This window comes from Chelonia mydas, chromosome 5, assembly GCF_015237465.2.
Source record: "Chelonia mydas isolate rCheMyd1 chromosome 5, rCheMyd1.pri.v2, whole genome shotgun sequence".
NCBI lineage: Eukaryota > Metazoa > Chordata > Testudines > Cheloniidae > Chelonia > Chelonia mydas.
Genome location: NC_051245.2, coordinates 37,629,176 through 37,651,022, shown reverse-complemented (window position 1 = coordinate 37,651,022; position 21,847 = coordinate 37,629,176). Strand labels below are relative to the sequence as shown.

General features: G+C 45.0%; 1 protein-coding gene across 1 annotated transcript in view; it reads left to right on the top strand.

Annotated features, from left to right (window-relative positions):
• Positions 1-468: 468 nt before the first annotated feature.
• The window catches only part of PDE4D (phosphodiesterase 4D), a 1,166,661-nt gene continuing 1,145,282 nt past the window's right edge, over positions 469-21,847 (top strand). Inside the window, exon 1 of the mRNA XM_043547759.1 lies at positions 469-490. Coding sequence (XP_043403694.1) covers positions 484-490 — 7 coding nt within the window. The 5' untranslated portion in view covers positions 469-483. The remainder of the gene's footprint in view (positions 491-21,847) is intronic.

Sequence of the window (21,847 nt, the reverse complement as noted above, 5' to 3'; positions counted from 1 at the left end):
AGGAAGTCAGACTTCAAAAAAAAAAATGGTTTAACGGTCCCTTCTGGCCTTAAACCATGAATCTCCTCATATCAGGAACATAACTCTGTACTAACTAATTAGTTTCACTTACAGCAATTTAAGTCTAACAACATATGTCATTAAAAGTTAGATTTGCTCTCCTGTCCTGTAACAAAGCCGACAGATCCTTTGGGACTGAGCAGGGAAATCCTCATGGGTCAGAAGTACTCAGTTTATGTTCTACAGATTAAAACAACAACACTCATGCAGGTATAGGAAAAGACAGGCCATCAGCTACAGTTAACAAGGCACAGGTGCTTCCCTCCCCTACTCTAATTGTGGGGTAAGCGAAGGCAGCTGTGCTCTTCCCAGGACTGTAGTCAGGCTAGCAGCTAAGTCTTTTTGTTCTAATGCAAGGAGTCTCTACTGAAAGGTAAAGGAAGGATAGAGGCATTGAAGTATATTCTGCTGATTGGCTCCCAAATGCTAAGTATGATTCTTAATGTTTTCTTTGTTTTGCACTGGTTATGAACTTGATTGACACCTGGAAAATGTGGCATGGGGGCTAAGAACGTATTCAGTGTTTATCTGGGGCTATGTCCAACTGCTCTCAGGAAATGTCTGATGTCTGGAATAGAAAATTATCTTCGACTTCAAAAGTGATATGATGAATTGTCTCTTGTACCAGTATGAGCCTTGGGCCTCCTATGCTTCCTTTCTCATTGCTATGTTTTTTGTTTTCCCCTGTGTGATAATGATACTTAGATCTATCCCGTGACTCTCTAGAATTTTAGGATTAGTTTATAGTGAGAGAAGCTTCCTGTAATTCAGCTGTACTTCCTGACACTCAATTTTTGGCAGGGCTGTCTAGCCCCTGGAAGCCCCTGCATTAGGAGGGTAGAAAGATAGATTTAAAAAGCAACTCTGTGTGTGTGTGTGTGTTCTGCCTGACCTTTGCCTCCTGTTATCAAGATTTATTATGCAATTTTAATGTTTAAATATAATGTTCATGCTTAGAGTAAACATTATTAAAAGCAGCTATCTGATGTTCTATCTTTACATTTAAATTGTGGAGGGAGAGTGAGCTTCTGGATAGTTCATTCTCTGATGAATATGTGTTTGTAGTGGCAGCTTTCCTATTGCCAAAGGGATAGTAAACAGCTTTGGTGATGGAACCTACATTAAATATCTGGGGTTTGAAAGGATCCTTTCTCCCCCCCCAGCCCCTCTCCCGGCAATACACAAGAGGTTTGCGTGTGTGTGTTTTTGTTTTGCGTCTGTTTTAGGAGTTCTATCGTTCAATAATTCATGATTCAGCTAGAGGTCAAAAGCTTCCCAGTAGAGGTCAGCCTTGTGACATTATTCTACCTATATAACTGAAGGAAAAGAGACAGAGTTGTGTAGTTAATTGTAGTGCACTCGATATAGATCTTACTTTATAAAATGAAACTGAAATTCCACACTCTTTGCCGTATCAGAACTGGTCTGATATTACTGCTTTACGGATACAGTATCTTCAAACCCTCCCCAATAAACTCTCATTACATAGCACAGAAATGCCTATTGCTTGTTTAAACAAAAACACAAACTATCTCTCAATATCCTGCCTATCAGCATAATAAACAAATATCCAGCTGCTGATTTGGTTGAACAGAACAGGGCTGTATTTCCAGTGTTACAGAGCTGTCTGTGAAGCTAAATTAAAAAAAAAAAAATAATCAAGAGTGAATACTAAAAAATAAACTATTTAAATAGGGGTGGTTTTTTTGTTTTTTGTGTTTTTTTGTTCTTTGAAATACCTTCTTCAAACATTTCTACTTTATCACAACATAATGCTACACTCCCATGTTTATAATGACACATTTAATTAACGTGTTTGTTTTATGTTTCTGGTTTGTGCCCTAGCATCACTGATGAGTTCAATAAAACTTTGGGAATACTGAGTGTTAGTTGTAGAGTCACTTTCAGAGACAGAACATAATCATGACATTTTTATTAGACTTCTTGCAAAAACATGGGGTTTTGTTTGTGATGATAGTAGAATTCCCTCACTCCCCCATACAGCAGCTCAGTAGCACGAGAGGTTATAGAAGAATGTAAAACACTGACACTACAGTGTCCCATAAACACTGTCATTGATAGGCCTGTACCAGTAATACATAATTACTAGCAATTTGCTTGTCTTCACTGCAGTGTTTAACTCAAGTTTTGTCCACACAAACAACCCCTTAACTCAACTGTTGATGGTGCTTTTAATTCCAGCTGGCTGACTCATCAGACAGGTATTGACTATAGCTTGAGTTGTACAACTGATCAGATGCTAATAACACTCGGCTCAGTTTGAGTTTTATTTCACAGTGTGATTTTGCAAACTCGGGAGGAGTTAATTCAGATGTAGACAATTTGATTTAACTCTGCAGGGAAGACCTAGCCATAGTCCCAGCTAGTGGAGTCTACTTCAGGGAAAGTGGTTGTGGTCTAGTGGCTAGAGTATGTGACTGGGAGTCAGAAACGGGCTGTTTCAGATGGTGATGTGAGAGGGAGACACTTTAAGGAAATTCTCAATATTATAAACTTCATCAGTGAGTGAGGACATCTGACCACAGACTCTCAATGTGGTACTAAATCCTAAAACTCTAGGCTCCTCACATATTTTGGATTGCAACAGACTGATATTGTTCCATCTTCTGCTATTAGGAAACTGTGCCCTTTCCTCTTAGGGTTTATCTACAAGGGGATGTTAACTACATAGCTATAGCGGAATAGCTTAGTCTGTTATAGCTATGCCAATTAACTTCCCCTTGCAGACATACCCTTCATGAAGGATGTTAATGAAGTCTGTGTCTGTGGGTGATCAGCACTTCTGGAAATCAGGTTCCTTTTTATGTAGGTGCCTAACTTTAGGTTCACACACTTGAAAAGAGAAAAGGAGTACTTGTGGCACCTTAGAGACTAACCAATTTATTTGAGCATGAGCTTTCGTGAGCTACAGCTCACTTCATCGGATGCATACTGTGGAAACTGCAGAAGACATTATATACACAGAGACCATGAAACAATACCTCCTCCCACCCCACTCTCCTGCTGGTAATAGCTTATCTAAAGTGATCATCAAGTTGGGCCATTTCCAGCACAAATCCAGGTTTTCTCACCCTCCGCCCCCCCCCCCCCCACACACACACACAAACTCACTCTCCTGCTGGTAATAGCCCATCCAAAGTGACCACTCTCTTCACAATGTGTATGATAATCAAGGTGGGCCATTTTCTGCACAAATCCAGGTTCTCTCACCCCCTCACCCCCCTCCAAAAACCACACACACAAACTCACTCTCCTGCTGGTAATAGCCTATCCAAAGTGACCACTAGGGAGAGAACCTGGATTTGTGCTGGAAATGGCCCACCTTGATTATCATGCACATTGTAGGGAGAGTGGTCACTTTGGATAAGCTATTACCAGCAGGAGAGTGAGTTTGTGTGTGTGTGTGTTTTTTGGGAAGGGGGGGGTGAGAAAACCTGTATTTGTGCTGGAAATGGCCCACCTTGATTTTCATGCACGTTGTAAGGAGAGTGGTCACTTTGGATAGGCTATTACCAGCAGGAGAGTGAGTTTGTGTGTGTGGTTTTTGGAGGGGGGTGAGGGGGTGAGAGAACTTGGATTTGTGCAGGAAATGGCCCACCTTGATTATCATATACATTGTGAAGAGAGTGGTCACTTTGGATGGGCTATTACCAGCAGGAGAGTGAGTTTGTGTGTGTGTGGGGGGGGGGGGGGGGGCGGAGGGTGAGAAAACCTGGATTTGTGCTGGAAATGGCCCAACTTGATGATCACTTTAGATAAGCTATTACCAGCAGGAGAGTGGGGTGGGAGGAGGTATTGTTTCATGGTCTCTGTGTATATAATGTCTTCTGCAGTTTCCACAGTATGCATCCGATGAAGTGAGCTGTAGCTCACGAAAGCTCATGCTCAAATAAATTGGTTAGTCTCTAAGGTGCCACAAGTACTCCTTTTTCTTTTTGTGAATACAGACTAACACGGCTGTTACTCTGACACTTGAAAATTTGATTCTAGTCCATGTACAAGGTCACTAATGGGACTTTGATTGGCAGGACCCTGGCAGTGAACTTCTTGCAAAATGTAAGAACTCAATTTCATCCTGTGGCTGACTGTACTCAGAACAAATAATGTGACCCAACTTTTCACTGCAGAGGAGATCACAGCCCACAAGACATGGCACAGTTCTCCACTAATGAGGAGGAGGAGATGCAGGGAAAATACCCCTTATCTCCCCATCACTCCTCACCTAAGGCCCACCAACCAACATGGAGCCACTTGGGTCCAAGTCAGCAGCTGAACCAACCATGGTGCGGATCCCCATGGATGTACCCTCCTATGGCTTTCCCAATGTAATGGGCCCATTGGGAACCATGGAGCTCATCTAGGGGTCAGCATTCTAGACCGTTCACGTACATGAACTGCTCTTTAACCCAGCGTCTCCCACACCACAACTCTTGGAGACACAGGAATGAGGAGAGGACACGGAGACAGGCACAGACCATGACACATCTCCTGTACACAATTCATCTTCTTTGTGTGCTTACTCATGTTGATTCCATTTTAGGTGTACTCATGCCCATGTGCGCAGCTGTCAGAGATTTTTTGCCTTAGCAGTACCCGTAGCGCTGTAGTGCCCTCTCGAGTGCCATGCTCACGCTGCGGTATATCTGGCACTGCTGGCCAATGCCCTCTCAGTTCCTTCTTACTGCCTGTGGTGGTCAGTCGGAGCACCTCTCTTGACTAAGGTTCCCCGAGAGGGCAAGCTAACTGCTAAGACCCCTCTGGGGGTGGGTAAGCACTGTAGGTCGCTGGACAAGCAATCCTGTGGCAGGTTGCAGCCGCACCGCCAATTGCCCAAACTCTCCCCCGCACTTTGAGACATTATTCCCCACTGAGGGGTCGCTGATCCACATCTAGATGTCAGTCTCAGTTGCTGGCACCACGGGACTGCTCCCCCACGTGTTAGCAGTCCCCCCGGCACCGTTCCCTCTGACACCAATCTCCCTGGTACCGGGACCATTCTTCCTTGTATAGTCACTGGACGCTTACACCTGGTCAGCACTCACCCGTAGCCACGACCAGCAAGCAGACCCAGGCGTTGATGATTCGTCCCTGGTCACGGAGAGTGGTTCCTCCAGCGTAGAGGCCCAGTTCAGTTTCCCTGATCTCTGCAACTGGAGTGGGCACTGGAAATGGCTCTGCTGTCCACAGCAGCGCAGTGGCAGCTAGGCCAGTGGCCAACACAGTGGCCGTATTGGGGAGCATGGGGCATTCTGGTGATGACGATGCCCCCTTCGCAAAGCACATCAGTGGCTGAGTCAGAGCGAAGATCGATGGCCCCACCAGCACTGGGCCAGGTACCAGAAGCTCACTCTGAGGTCAGGGTGGAGGATCTGGTGTCCACTGCAAAACCTTCCTCTCCAGTAGCTGCTGAGCCCTCAGCACCTCCACCAGAAGCTAGGGCCGCCTCCTCTTCCCAGATGACTTTAAAGAACACCAAGCCCTTCTCAGGTGGGTGGCCAAGAACTTGGGGCTGGAAGTGCAGGAGATGGTGGAGCAGGAGGACACCCTTTTCAATGTCCTTTCAGCCTCCATGCCCACCCGGATCGCCCTATCCATACACGATGGGGGTCCTCAAGATTGCTAAGGCTCTGTGGCAGTCGCCATCCTCCATCCCACCCACCTCGAAATGGGCCAAGAAAAAGTACTTTGTGCCGGCCAAAGGTTTCGAGTACTTGTATACCCACCTCCCCCAGGCTCGCTGGTGGTGTCGGCAGCCAACAAGAAGGACAAGCAGGTCCCCAGTGCCTCTACCCCCAAGAGAGAAGAGGCCAAGAAACTTGACTTATTTGGCAGAAAAATTTTATTCAACTGCCAGCCTACAATTCTGGGTGGCAAACTATCAGGCCCTGCTGGGCTGATACAATTTTAATCTCTGGGATGGCCTCTGTGACGAGTTGGATCACAGAAAACCCCTGGGGGTTGCCAACTGATGTGCCAAGACTACTTCTGCCCTGCTTTCCCTGCCAGCTTGGGACTCCAGCACCCTCTCTTTCTGAGCCAGACACGCCAGTATGCTCCAGCACAGACCCAGGGTCTGAACCATGTGCCCCAAAGCTGCAGACTTAACTGAAAGCAACTTAAGAAGTGTTCCTGCCTTTAACACTCAGATGCCCAACTCCCAATGGGGTCTAAACCCAAATAAATCCGTTTTATCCTGTATTCAGGGTAAACTCATAAATTGTTTGCCCTTGTCAAGGTTCCTTCCCCACTCTGAACTCTAGGGTACAGATGTGGGGACCTGCATGAAAGACCCCCTAAGCTTTTTCTTACCAGCTTAGATTAAAAACTTCCTCAAGATACAAACTTTGCTTTGAATCCTATGCTGCCACCACCAAGCATATTAAACAATGAACAGGGAAAGAGACCACTTGGAGATGTCTTCGCCCCAAGCCCTCCTCCCCCTTTCCTGGGGAAGGCTTGATAAAAATCCTCACCAATTTGCATAGGTGAACACAGACCCAAACCCTTGGATCTTACGAACCATGAAAAAGCAATCAGGTTCTTAAAAGAAGAATTTTAATTGAAGTAAAAGAATCACCTCTGTAAAATCAGGATGGTAAATACCTTACAGGGTAATCAGATTCAAAACATAGCGAATCCCTCTAGGCAAAACCTTAAGTTACAAAAAGACACAAAAACACGAATATACATTCCATTCAGCACAACCTATTTTACCAGTCATTTAACAAAAGGAAATCTAATGCATTTCTAGCTAGATTACTTACTAACTTAACAGAAGTCCTGAGGGGTTATGAAGAGCATTCCTGATTTGTTCCCAGCAAAAGTACCACACAGACAAACAGACAGACCCTTTGTTCCGCCCCCCTCCAGCTTTGAAAGTAACTTGTCTCCTCATTGGTCATTTTGGTCAGGTGTCAGTGAGGTTATCTTAGCTTCTTAACCCTTTACAGGTGAAAGGGTTTTGCCTCTGGCCAGGAGGGATTTTATAGTTCTGTATACAGAAAGGTGGTTACCCTTCCCTTTATATTTATGACAGCCCTCTATAACACTGATAGAGAGATATGCACATCTGTTTGCTCCCCCCTCCCCCCCCCAGTATTAATACATACTCTGGGTTAATTAAGTAAAAAGTGATTTTACTAAATACAGAAAGTAGGATTTAAATGGTTCCAAGTAGTAACAGACATAACAAAGTGAATTACCAAGCAAAATAAAATAAAACACACAAGTCTAAGTCTAGTACAATAATAAAACTGAATACAGATAAAATCCTCACCCATTAAGCTTCCTTTTGCAGACTAGTCTCCTTCTAGTCTAGGCTCAGCAACCACTCACACCCCCTGTAGTTACTGTCCTTTGTTCCAGTTTCTTTCAGGTATCTTTCAGGTGGAGAGGCTATCTCCTTAGCCAGCTGAAGACAAAATGGAGGGGTCTCCCTGGGGTTTAAATAGACTTTCTCTTAGAGGTAGCAACCATGGTTCATATTCTTCTTTGAACGTCCTCAAGTAGACTTCTTATGTGGATTGGAGCATTCCAAGATCCATTGTTCATTAAGTGCTTCTTGACTGGGCACTTAATTTGCACATTCCTTTCTCCAGAAGCTGACCAAATGCTTTACAAAGGTTACTTAAAAATCAAGCCAGTACACAGACAATATTCATAACTTCGAATACAAAAATGATACGTGCATACGAAGAGGATTAATAGATTCAGTAGATCATAACCTTTACTGAGATATGTTACATGGCATATGTAGCATAAAACATGTTCCAGTTATCTCATATATACATTCATAAGCATATTTCCATAAAGCCTTATGGAGTGCACCGTCACAGCCTCCAGGAGTTCCAGGACTCCCTTGGTCAGGGTCAGGAGTTCAGTACCCTTGTAGAGGAAGGGACTGCAGCAGCCAGATGCTCCCTGCAAATGGCATGAAACGCAGTGGACTTGGCAGCGAGGGTGGTTGCATCAGCGGTGGTTATATGATGCAGCTCCTTGCTCCAAACGGTGGGCCTTTCCCAGGATATGCAGGCCTCAATTCAGGACCTCCCCTTTGATGGAGTTGGGCTCTTCTCCAATCAAATGATGCCAGGCTACATGGGTTGAAGGACATGAAGGCTATCCTTCGCTCATTGGGCATGCATACCCCACAGTCTGCCAGAAAGCCATTCCAACCTCCACCGCCATTGAGGCCGTGGCAAACCCAGCAGGGACCTACAAAGCAAAGGGACATGAGATGAGGTGACTATGCCCCCACCATCAACCTTGGCGGGTGACTTTTAAACAGTTTCAAGAGCTGTTCAAGAGAGTCGTGCAAAGCTAAGACATCCTACTAGAGGAGGTAAAGACAAACCAGCACAAGCTGGTACAAATACTGCAACTGGCATCTACCTCCATGACTGCCCTTCCCATCAACCAGGCCTTCTTGGATCCTGCAGAGACAGTCTGGCAGACACCTGCTTCTATTCTGCACACCTGCAAAAGAGCATATAGAAAGTGTGCCCCCTGGGATGGCACATAATATTTTCTATTTGCACACCTGCCTGCCAACTCCCGAGTTGTCAAGACAGTAAATCACTGTAACAAACAGCCACAATTGAAGGTTACACCCCATGACAACAAACACAAAAGACTTGACTTGTTTGGACACAAAGTATATTCCTCCAGCATCCTTCAGTTTCGAGTGGCCAATTATTCAGCACTACTGGCCAAATACGACTATGACAACTATGGGAAACTTGCCCAGTTCACATCTGAGCTCCCAGAGGAAAAACAGACACAATTCCAGGCCATTGTCACCGAGGGCCAGCTCATATTCAAAACAGCCCTTAAGGCGGCATTGGACACGGCAGCCAGAATGACAACCACAGCTGTAGTAATGCACCGAGCCTCATGGCTTCAGGCCTCAGATACCAAAAGAACTCCAGACAAAAGTAGAGGATTTACCTTTCGACCAGGAACAACTCTTCTCTCAGAAGACGGATGAGGTGCTTCATTCAGTGAAGGACTCTTGGGCCACGCTCCACACTTTGGGGATTTACACCCACCTCTGCAAAGAGAAGGAAATACCAACCATATCAGAGACCTAGAGACTCTTCAAACATGCAACAACAACAGTGACCATACGATAATCAATGCCAGCGTCAACCATTGCAACGCTGGCGAACATCTCAATCTCAGGCTCTGACTTCTCAGTCAGCATCTCCAAAACCACAATTTTGAAAAGTTGGTCGAGGGTCTGAACGACCTCCTTCACAAAACTGCACTCATACCCAACCCATCCCCAATTTTTGGCCATTGACTCCGGCCCTTTTACCACATCTGGGCCAGCATAACATCAGACCAATGGGTGTTGGAAGTTATCAAGTCTGGATACACTATTCCCTTTACCTCCTGCCTGCAGACGTTTCCTACCTCCTATACAGAACAAATCCATTTGAATTATGACCGACAACATCATCTACATTTTCTACATCAACAGGCAAGGAGGAGCTCACTCACATTCTCTGTGCACAGTAGCCATGAGACTTTGGAATTGGTGCATAAAACACAATGTAAACATCTCGGCGCATTACCTGCCAGGTTGTTAGAATGCGACAGCAGACATGCTCAGCCGGTACTTCTCTCAGGATCATGGATAGGAGATGAACAGAGAGGTCCTGAGTTCAATCTTCAAACGGTGGGGCATTCCCACCATCGACCTGTTCACATCCCTGATGAATCGCAAATGCATCATGCTCTGCTCAAGAGCAGGACTGGGACTACAATCATTAGGGGATTCCTTCCTCATTAAATGGGAGGCACAACTCATGTATGTGTTTCCACCAACACCAGTGATATAACGTGTGATACACAAGATACGAGCAGACAGGGCCAACATTATCCTTATAGTCCCAAACAGGCATGATATCCTTGCCTGTTACACATGGCGATATGCGCCCCGCAAGCTCTCCCTTGCCGGCCAGATCTGCTCTCTCAACACAACGATCGCACTTTCCACCTGAATCTGGAGATACTCCATATACAGGTGTGGCTCCTGAATGGTTCCACCATGTCGAAATAACCAACTAGGAACAAGTTAAATGTGTTATTAAACAGCAGGAAACTGACTACGAGAAATACCTACCTTCAAAAATGGAAGAGGTTCTCTACCTAGTGTCAAGGAAGACACTTGACGAGTGATTCAGCACCATTACCATTAATCTTAGAATACCTATTCGAGCTGAAAAGCACTGGCTTAACGATGAGCTCGATCAGAGTCCATCTTGCAGCCATTTTAGCATTCTACCGAGAGACTGATGGCACTTTGACTTTCGCACGCCCAACTACAAAACACTTTCATAAATGTTTACCCAGACGTGTGAAAACCTACACTAACATGGGATCTCAATCTGGTACTGAAATGCCTCAACAGGCTACCTTTCAAACCATTAGCCACCCGCTCATTACTCCACTTATCAATGAAAGTAGACTTCCCGGTCACCATTACCTCGGCCAGAAGGGTGAGCGAGATAGGGGCACTCATGGCAGATCCTCCAAAAACAACATTCTTCAAGGACAAGGTCACGCTATGTCCACACCTTAATTTCTTACCGAAAGTAACCTCAGCATTTCACATGAACCAATCTATTCAACTACCAACATTCTACTCTAAGCTTCATGGTACTCCAACAGAAGCTGCTCTACACACACTAGACTTTAGAAGGGCATGAGCGTTCTACCTTGAAAGGACCAAACCTTTCAGGAAATCCCCTGGACTTTTATCTCTACTACTGAAAGGAGAGGTTATATCCACACAGAGATTATCCAAATGGATTTCCACATGCATTCAAATGTGTTACCATATCCGGAATACAGAACCACCAGAACATGTTAGAGCACATTCTACTCAATCCATTTCAACCTCAGTAGCTTTCCTCAGTAACGTTCCAATACTAGAGATCTGTAAGGCTGCCACTTGGGCCTCCGTCCGCACATTTGCAAAGCACTGTGCAGTCACACAGGACCCCTGGGCTGACGCCATAGTGGGCCTCACAGTACTTACCTCAATGACTCGAACAAACCCAAAGTCTCTTCAGCCCTCAGAGAGGCACTTCTCTACAGTCACCTAAAGTGGAGTACCCACAGGGACACTACTCGAAGAAGAAGGAAAGGTTACTAATCTTGTGCAGTAACTGGAGTTCTTCAAGGTGTGTCCCCCTGAGCGTGAGTCACTACCCGCCCTCCTCCCCTCTACTTTGGAGTTCGCAGTGAGGACTCTGCAGTAGAGAAGGAATTGGAGAGCTCGAGTTGTGTGCACGCTACTTGCGGCACAAATGGCACCGGGAGACGCCTACTGCGCATGCATGACCCGCATGGATACTGCTACCATAAATTTCTGACCAGTGCTGGGACGCATCACTATCTAAAGTGGAGCACCCACAGGGACACACATCTCGAAGAACTCCAGTTACTGCACAAGGTGAGTAACCTTTCCTTACTGACCTCTTTCCCACAAAGAAAGGAGATGGAATATAACGAGAAGAAAACTAATTATTGGCAGTGTGGAGAGACTGAGAGATGTGATCATTTTGGGCACTTTTAGTACTAATTCCACAGCTATGCTTGGCACTTAGATACCATGACAATAAGTACCTTAGAAATATGGAGTGAGATTCCCCCAACCCCATATGCTGGGAAAAGAGGCTCTAAACTTCGTGGATCTTTCTGACGAAGAACCCTCCTGATCCAGAAACCAAGGAGTACAGTTGCAGGCTTTTATCTAAGAACCCCTTCACAAACGCTAGCATAGTGGGGTGTGCTGGGACAGGGCTTGGGGCAAAGCCGGGTGTTTGCCTCAGACTAAATGTACAGTTTGGTTTGGTTTGGTTTGTTGGAGAATCTCTCTAGTGCCCTCAGTGCTCCCCCTGCTGGAGCTCCGGCAACCTGGTGGAAAAGAAAGAAGCCTAATTGGAATGCAGAGGGGGGAGAAGCCAGCTCCTGGGTGGTACAGAGTGGGGGTGACTAGGTCAAAAAGCTGGGGGTGGGGGGGGATAGGATGTAGAAACAAAGTTGGGACTGGACAAAAGAGAGGCTTGTGGCGCCAGGACAGTAGATGTCTGGCTTTGAGGAAACAAGGGTCTGTGACTTAGGTTGCCCTCTTTTCAGAACCTGGAGTAGAACCCATTGCCCTTGCTTTCAGCAAATAGCTATGAAACCCACTGAAAAAATATGTCCATCTCCCTCTAGTGACTGGCCCACAAAGGATGGCAGCCTACTACTGCTGTCAGTTCTCCATTAGCTGAAGTGGCAGAGGTCTGTGCTGGCATTCTAACACTGCTGATGAACCATGGGGGAGTTAATATGGTTCCACAAGATGGAATTTCTTGATATTTTTTTCCACTTTGCTTTTTTAAAAATGTAGGAAATCAGGAGACTGTCCTTACTGTTCCTGCAATCCTCTGCCTTGTTCACCACACACCTCCCAGCTTGGCACTTAACCAGTGCATGGGGCTGTTCACTCTGAGTGTCTCCTGTCTCATGCTCTGGGAGGTGAGGGCAGCCTTGCCTTCTGCTTCTTTTCCTTTCCTTGAGCAGGTCCCGCAGGAGGGCACTCTCCATGCGCTTCTTACCCCTGGCTCTCCGGAACTCATCACTGGCCCCCTGCCATGCAAGTCTCCCCGGCCACCCTTGACATTCTACCTGAGGTGGCTGTGTGGTATCCAGCGAATCCACCTCCGTACTACACCCAGAAAATATCTGTACGTGCTCATGCTTCACACCGTCCATTTCTGCATCCCTGTGTCCCGCCAATTGTGGAGTGTGAGGAACCCTGGTGGACCAGTCTGTACTCCACTTTGGTCGCACAGCCTGCTGGGGATGTTAGTTGGTTGCTCCTCCATGGAGCCATAAGCACAGGCATGTGCCTGGTGCGGTTCATGAAATCTCCTGGTTCTTGTGCCTTCTGCAGTGAGAGGGAGACCCTGGCACACATCTACATAGGGGGTATCAGGTTGCAGCCCCTCTTCTGGCTCCTCCAGAGCCTCTTACTGAGGTTCTGGCTGCACTTTTCTCCTCACCTCCTGATCCATCCTTGTTCCTACAAAGTTTCAGGACCTCCTCATCAATCTGCTCCTGGAACTGGCCCAGATGGCCATCCACCCATGGGTAGAGATTGGGGGGCGTTGCCCCCCCAACTGTATACATTGATAGTGGGGGGGCACAATTTAAATGTTCTGGGGGGCATATGATTTGCCCCATGCATCACCTCTGGATCTATAGAGGTTTTCAAACTGGGGCACAACCCCTGGGGATGCGGGTTAGCAATGATGCCAGGCAGCTCTGGGAGGGAGTGCCACCTCTACCCTGACTCACTCATTAAGTACGCTGTAATTTAAGTACCACTAACTATCCGTATATTTAGAATTTAGACCTATACCTATTAACGTTATTAAACCCCCTGCCCCCCAAATACAGAAGTCAAACTATGCCTAGTACCCACCATGCCAGGAGAAGGAAGTTGGATGGGGGTGCTCTGCAACTATGGTGCCTATTTCCAATCCCTTGTGAAGTCATGTCTCTGAGCAGAGATCCTCTGGGTGGCCTCCACTAACTCCCTAGTTGCTCACTGCTCCTCAAAGGCACTGTTGGAGGTTCTCTGCTTGGTCTCCTCTCCCTGATTTTCCACCCAGTGACACTCACTCCCATCCCTTTTTTTTTTCATTTGTTGTCCCCAGTATTCAATTATATCCTGGGTCCACTAGCCCCTCCTGCCTGGCTAAAGGGAAGGGCCTTTAGCTACAGGCAGGCCTAGGCCCATCATCTCCAGGTACCCACAATAGGCACATACTTTCCAGCTTTTGCAACAAATGAAGCAGGGGGTCCTCCAGACAACAGCAACACACTCCTGATTCTCTCCCTGACCACCATTCATCCTGTGCTCTGAATGAGGCAGAGGTCCTCTAAGAAAAAATAGTACTGTCATATAATTAAAGACTGTGTCATAATGCCTATGCATAAGGGGGCAAATTAAGGTTTCTCAGGGAAACTTATTTTGGGCATTTGCTAACTTTTGAGTGCTTGACTGTCCAACCATAACATTGTTTTAATGTATTTATTAATATAATATAGCTTTGTGTACAGCACCATGGCTTTGCCTGACATTTTATACCATAGGCGCCGACTCTGTGGGTGCTCCGGGGCTGGAGCACCCATGGGGAAAAATTGGTGTGTGCTCTGCACCCACCGGCAGCTCCCCTCCCCGCCCCGCCCCAGCTCGCCTCTGCTTCCTCCCCTGAGCACGCTGCCGAGTCCTGCTTCTTCCTCCTCCCTCCCATCACTTGCACCGTGAAACAGCTGGGGGCGAGGGGGAAAGAGGAGGAACGCGGTGCGCTCGGGGAAGAGGCGGGGCCAAGGGGCAGCGAGCTCCCACTGGTGCCATGGAAAGCTGGCACCTGTGTTTTATACCCAAAATAAAATGCCTTGAAGCTTTCAGACTAGAGCCTCAGTCCTGCAACTGACTGTATATAGGCAGAGGAATCCACCTGGCCTAAATAAGGCAGGACCATGGGCTAAATAAAACATAACATAGAAAGGAATGACAATGAACCATTAGTTATTAGTTTAATCCAAGGCAGACTGCAAAGAGCTACAAAAGGATCTCCCAAAACTGGGGGACTGGGCAACAAAATGGCAGATGAAATTCAATATTGATAAATGCAAAGTAATGCACATTGGAAAACATAATCCCAACTATACGTATAAAATAATGGAGTCTAAATTAGCTGTTATCATTCAAGAAAGAGATCTTGGAGTCAGTGTGGATAGTTCTCTGAAAACATCCACTCAATGTGCAGAGGCAGTCAAAAAAGCAAACAGATTGTTGGCAATCATTAAGAAAGGGATAGATAATAAAACAGAAAATATCATATTGCCTCTATATAAATCCATGGTACACCGAATTCTTGAATCCTCTGTGCAGATGTGATTGCCCCATCTCAAAAAAGATATATTGGAACTGGAAAAGGTTCAGAAAAGGGCAACAAAAATTATCAGGGGAATGGAAAAGCTTCCGTGAGAGGAGAGATTAATAAAACTGGGACTTTTCAGCTGGGAAAAGAGACAACCAATGGCCTATGATTAAGGTCTATAAAATCATGACTGGTATGGAGAAAGTAAATAAGGAAGTGTTAGTCACCACTGGTGAAGTGGTGTAAACCCCAAGAAGGGGACGAGGCTTGTTTGGAAGCGCAAGCAAAAGGCTGAATTTTAAACCGCCGTGTGGCTGTGGCTGAAGACCCTGGAGAGGGCAGATAGACAGTTTCTTTTGGACTTTCTGCTTCCCTGGAAGGCTATCATTTTGATTGTGTGATCCAGCTGGTGGGCTGAGCCACCAAAGACCCACCAAGTGAGATCGACAACCTACAGGGGGTGCCAGGAGTGTGAAAAGGACTGCAGAACTGCTCACGGCAGCAGGAGGCACCCCGGAGTTGAGTGGCCCCTATCACAAGACTCAACTGTTTTGTATGTAGAGTTGGCATTATGTTTGCCAAGGTGCATTACTTTGCACTTATCAACACTGAATTTCATCTGCCATTTTGTTGTCCAGTCACCCAGTTTTGTGAGATCCCTTTGTAACTCTTCCAGTCAACTTCAGACTTAACTGTCTTGAGTAATTTTGTATCATTCGCAGCCTTTGCCACTTCAGTGTTTATTTCCTTTCCACGTAATCTGTGAATTGAAAAGCCCAAGCCCCAGTACAGATCCTTGGGTGACCCTGCTATTTACCTCTCTCTCCACTCTGAAAACTGATCATTTATTCCTACCATTCATTTCCTTTCCTTTAACCAGCTATTGGTCTGTGTGAGGATCTTCCCTCTTACCCATAACAGCTTATTTTTCTTAAGAGCCTTTGCTGTGGGAGCTTGTCAAAGGCTTTCTGAAAGTCCCATGTACACTATATCCACTGGATCACGCATATCTACATGCTTGTTGACCCCTTTAAAGAATTTTAATACATCGAAGCATGAATTCCCTTCACAAAAGCTGTGTTAACACTTCTCCAAAATATTGTGGTTATCTATGTGTTTGAGAAGTGCATTCTTGACGATCATTTCAACCGCTTTGCCAGGATCACCACTGGAGCCTTTTTAAAAAATTGATATGACATTAGCTATCCGCCAGTCACTTGATACACAGGCTGATGTAAGCAATAGGTTACATACCACAGTTCTGCAATTTCATATTTGAATTCCTTCAGAACTCTTGGGTGAATACCATCTGGTCCTGGTGACTTCTTATTGTTTAATTTATCAGTTTGTTCCAAAATCTTCACAACTGAAACCTCAGAGTGGGACAGTTCCCCATACCTGAGCATTCTTTTAAGGTGGCCGATCTGAGGATCTCTCTCTGACCCTGTGCACTGAAGCCAAATGCAGAGAAGCTAAATGAATTTTTTTGCAATGGCCCTGTCTTCCTTGAGTGCTCCTTCAGTATCTTGGCCTCACTGGCAGGCTTCCTGCTTCTAACACATTTTAAAAACTTTTTTGCTGTTTAGTTTTTGTCTTTTGCTAGTTGATCTCAAATCTTTTGGCCTGCCTAATTATATTTTTACATGTGACTTGCCAGCGTTTATGTTCTTTTCTGTTTTTCTCAGTAAAATTTGACTTCCAGCTTTTAAAGGCTGATTTTTTTGCTTCTAACTGACTCTGTAACCCTGCTGTTTAGCCATGGTGACATTTTTTTGTCCTTTTACTATTTTTTTATTTGGGGTATATCTTTAGTTTGAGCCTCTTATGTTTCCATGCAGCTCGCTGGCATATCGCTCTTCTGCCTTTTCCTTCTAATTTCCATTTAATCAGCTTGCACACTTTTTTGCATAGTTCCTCTTTTGAAGGTAAATGCTACTGTAGTGGGTTTCTTTAGTATTTCTCCCCCCCACCCCAATAAGGATGTTGAATTTATTTACATTATGGTTGCTATTACCAAGTGGTTCAGCTATATTCACCTCTTGGACTAGATCCTCTGCTGCACTTGGGATTAAATCAAGAATGCCTCTCCTGTTGTGGGTTCCAGGACTAGCTGCTCCAAGAAACAATCATTAATGGAGTCAATAAACTTTATCTCTGCATCCCGTCCTCAGGTGACATGTACCCAGTCAATGCTGGGTTTTCTCTATAGGCTCTCTAATCTCCCTAAGCATTCCACAGTCACCATCGCTATCCTGGTCAGGTAATGGGTAGTATATTTCTACTGTGTTACTCTTATTATCCAAGCATGGAATTTCTGTCCACAGAGATTCTGTGGCATTTTGATTCATTTAAGATTTTTAATATATTTGACTCTATAGTGCCACTCTCCCACCACCATGATCTATTCTGTCTTTCCTGTATATTTTGCACCCTGATATTGCTGAGTTTCATTGATGCCCATTATCACGTATGTGAATGAAGAAATTTTGAAAATAATTAAGGAAAAACAACTTGCACTGGGCCTGAGGATCAATTTGGGAGGTTGTACTCTGTCAAGAACTACCAGTGCAAATATTAATAAAGGTGAACGTAATGAAAAATGCTTTAAATATTTGAGGAGCAAGCAGCCAGGCAATCAAGGAAGCAGTAGGGCCATTAAGCCAGACTGAAAATTTAGTGACAGGTCAGCTTGATACTCTTCGGACTGAATGATTTTGAATTAATACACTTTGACATATTATTCATGAGAGAAACTGGAGGTCAAATTCTCAAGACTGGGCTAAATTGTCCTGGGAAGATAGTGAAATGATAAAAAGGCTTTCTCATCTTGACAGGACAAGGGAATCAAATTCATGAGGAACTGACAAAGCACCAGTCTCTCGCAAATTGTAGCTCAAAATTATAATACTTGTATAGAGCTTTCCCAGGATTAGATTCAGGTAGGATCCATTGATGAAGAGTGGGAAAGGGGCCCACAAAATTTGTACCCAAAGCTCCTCGTAGAGGCCTCACCAATAGAGACTGACTCCTTTGCAGGAAGAAGCATTTGCGGGGCCAGAGCCAAATCTATTTGACATCTGTTTTGGGGGAATCAGCTATGCCTCCCAGATGTATCTCATAAGAGAGATAGGAAAACATTACTTTGGGTCCTAGGGAACCACTCCCCTCCATATAGGACAAACCCATTTGAATATAAGTCTCTTAGAAAAACTCCCCATTCTCTCTCCACACCATAGTGACTCTGTGAGAGTTTTATTTCCATCAGAACAGCCCTTTCTTTAGAAAAGTGTCAGTAGGAGGTATCTGGAAAGAATGGGCTGAGTGAATAAATTTATTCAACAGCTGCATGGAATGTTGCATGAGCTGATGGTGACACTCTTCTTTATTCATGAATTTCTTTAGCTAATAAATCTTTGTCTGCATCTGGCTCACAGACAGTTTGTGTATATTCACTGTTTGTAATTCACATCATGTAGATTAGTTGCATAAATCATTTGGTACTGGGTATATGATCTGACTGAATGCTTAAGATGCCAAGAAGGGTTTTTAATTCTTGTATTCACTTGTAAAATTCACAACTCGCATCTCTGGTACATAAATTATTCCATCTTAAAATTTCGAAACCATCGATTAGTAGATGGAATACAAAAACTCAGTAGATTTGCTTTTGTCATTTACTTTCACTGTTGCCATGAGATTTCACTTAGTTCTTTAAACTGACATGCAAGTGAAGCTCTGACCCACCTGGTTTAGTTGGCACATGCATTGCCCACAGGAAGATCCAGTTTAAATGTGACCAAAAAGTCAGTTGATAAGACAACAACAAATATGGTGGAAATGATCGAGGCAAAAAAATTGAAAACATCTCTTACAAAACTGTCCTATAATTTTGCCAAAAGTAATGAAGGTATAAGTGATAAGAATGTAACAAAGTACGCTGCAGAGCATAAGCCAGGAGATATAACAGGTTAAACAAAATCTTCATAGTGTTGATATCAGAGAAACAAAACAAAAACAAAAAACACTTTTAGTGGGTGCTGGTAACAATTATACAACCATGCTTGATTTGTCTGGTATTATTAGAGAACTTAATTAATATTGCCACATGCTGCTTTATACTTAAACCAAGGAAACTGCAGTAGTGAAAATAATACAGAATGTGGTTTGACACTTTGGAGTTCAACCCAGAGCCAGTGAGGGGTTGTGTCACCAACTGCCCTACAACTGTGGTTGCCTTCAAAGCTATGCTGCTGTGGCTCACAGCTCTGACACCAACAGCCACCTTTTCAAGCATGCAGGTCACACCCTGGTTTCTACTGCCTTGTTACTTTTTTGGAGAGTCACCCCAACACCCCATCCAAAATTTCCCAGATTTGTCTGTCTGTCTGTCTCTAGCGTGTTCAGCCTCCTCCTGGAATATTGACAGAACTTAAGTTAGTTTCTCCTTTTAAAGAGTCAGTAATTGGCAGTTCATTAATTTAACTGGTGTTTGACAAACACTTTTATTTCAATCATAGCACTGATGTGGTGTGTATATAGTGTAAAAGTAACAAGGAGTCATAAGTTAAGAGATACCAAGTGTAAGGAATAAAGATTGAAAGGGTTACAAGCAAACAAAAGTGAAAATACATTTCTAAGCCTAAAACTTAATTTTCAGCAAGTTAAAATTTTTTCCTAAGTAAGTTTCTTACCTAAACTTAGTTCCCAGAGACATCAACCCCCTTGGTTGAAGGACCCAATGTTCTGTGATTTCAAGAGCTCCAGCCCCTTGAATTCCCCCAACTGATAGACTATTCAAATGTTTTTTTGCCTGCCTCGTATCACCTAAAAATTCACTTGCTTTCTTTCAAGAGCTAGGAAGTCTTCCTGCTATTCTTCCCTTCCTATGGACTTTCCATCCCCCTGCTGATTCATATGCAAAGGGTTGGTCCAATAAAAGATATTACCTCACCCACTCCAATGCTTTACATTGTCCCTTTGGAGAGCATCTCTTTCTCTCTCCCTCTCTCTCACCCCACCTCCTTGTGAATGCCTGGAGGTGTGCTGAGCTTTCATGGGATATTTGTGGTGAGCAAGGCACTCTTTAAAGATACACAAGCTGGCTCCTTCCCCAGGCTGCTTAACAAGCATAAGCCCTAATTCCATGTTGAAGTAGTCTTGGTTTAGACTTCAGTGTTTCAGACTGAAGCCTGTTCAGGTTAGATTTAGGGTCATTATTTGCTGAATGGTATAGAGAGAGCCATGATACTAGGTTGGAAGTCATCTGAGCTTTATGAGAATCTATTCATGATCAGTTTGGTTTTGTTTTACTCGCTCATTAGTATTTGTACTGAAAAAGGCCTCTGAGATCAGGGTTTTGTAGACCAGGATGACATGAGAAGCTTCTTTCACGCAACAAAAGCTCCAAAGGCCCAACCCCGTTATGTTCTGAGGATGGCTCCACCCTTCTCAAGGACAATGAAGCCGTTAAACAATTCTGGAAGGAGGTTACTAAACCACAAATCCATGGTCTCTGAAGTCACCGTCGGGTTCATTCCACAATGTTCAGCAATGGAACACCTTGCTGGTTCCTCATCTCTTGAGGAAGTCTGGCATGTCATCGCTCAGACAAAAAAATCACAAAGCACCAGGCCCAGACAGCATCCTAGCTGAGGTTTTTGCCAACTACTCAACAAAATCTGGACCTGCAAAGAAATTCCACCTGACTTTAAGAAGGCCAACATTGTTACAATATTCAAGAAAGGGGAAAAATCTTTGTGCGGGAACTGCAGAGGTATTGCTATCCTCTCCATCGCAGGGAAGATTCTTGCCCAGATCCTACTAAACTGCTGTGACAGGGTCAGGCCAGATGGCTACAGGAGAGTGCTGGAAGGCAGGTATATTAGCCCCAGGATATGCAGATCCCTTTTCCCTTGGTAACTAAACAGAGGTTACTTTAGGTTAATAAGGACATCTGGGGCTAATCAAGGGCCTGCTAAAAGCCTCCCGTCCAGCCAGATAGGGGAGCGCAATAGGAGTAGTGGGAGGAAAGTGCGCTACTGGAGAGCTGGGCGGTGCAGACGTTGGCAAGTACCAAGAGGGAAAACCCCACAGGTACAGAGGCGAAGGGAAGGGGAAACCCTACCCACCAGGGTGAACAATCCTTCTGAGCCCCAGACATCTGAGGGAAGAGACCTTGCCAGGGGGAGAGACTGAACTGGGTGCCTGGTTTGTTGCCACCATGCCTGGAGGGGCTACCAGAGACTAGAGGCTCCCCTTCCCCTCCCCCCTCAGGGAGGCCAGGAGGAACTCTTCTCAGACAAGGTATGGACAGCAAGCCTAGGGGCGTGGGGAAATTCTGAGGTATAGAGGAATATCCCAACCCACCGCTAAGTGCAAGAGCAGAATCCAGCGAGGCAGAGAAGGAGCTCTGTCACACTGCGTCCACCCCCTTTGCCGAGGAACTCCTCCCTGAATCACAGAGTGGCTTCAGACCATCCCAAGGCACAACCGACATGATCTTCATGGCACAACAGATTCAGGAGAACTGCAAACAGCAATAGCAGGAACTGTTCATGGCATTCATTGACCTAACCAAGGCCTTTGACTCTAACAATCATGATGCCCGATGGAAGGTGCTGTGTAGATTTGGCTGTCAACAGAAATTCATTTCCATCATTAGACTGCTCCATGATGGGATGACTGCCACCATTTTGTGCTACGGCTCAGAGACTAAACCATTCGTACTAGTGTCAAGCAGGGCTGTGTCATTGCTCCAACACTCTTCTCCATTTACCTTGCCATGATCCTGATTCTCATGCATGACTGCCTTCATGACA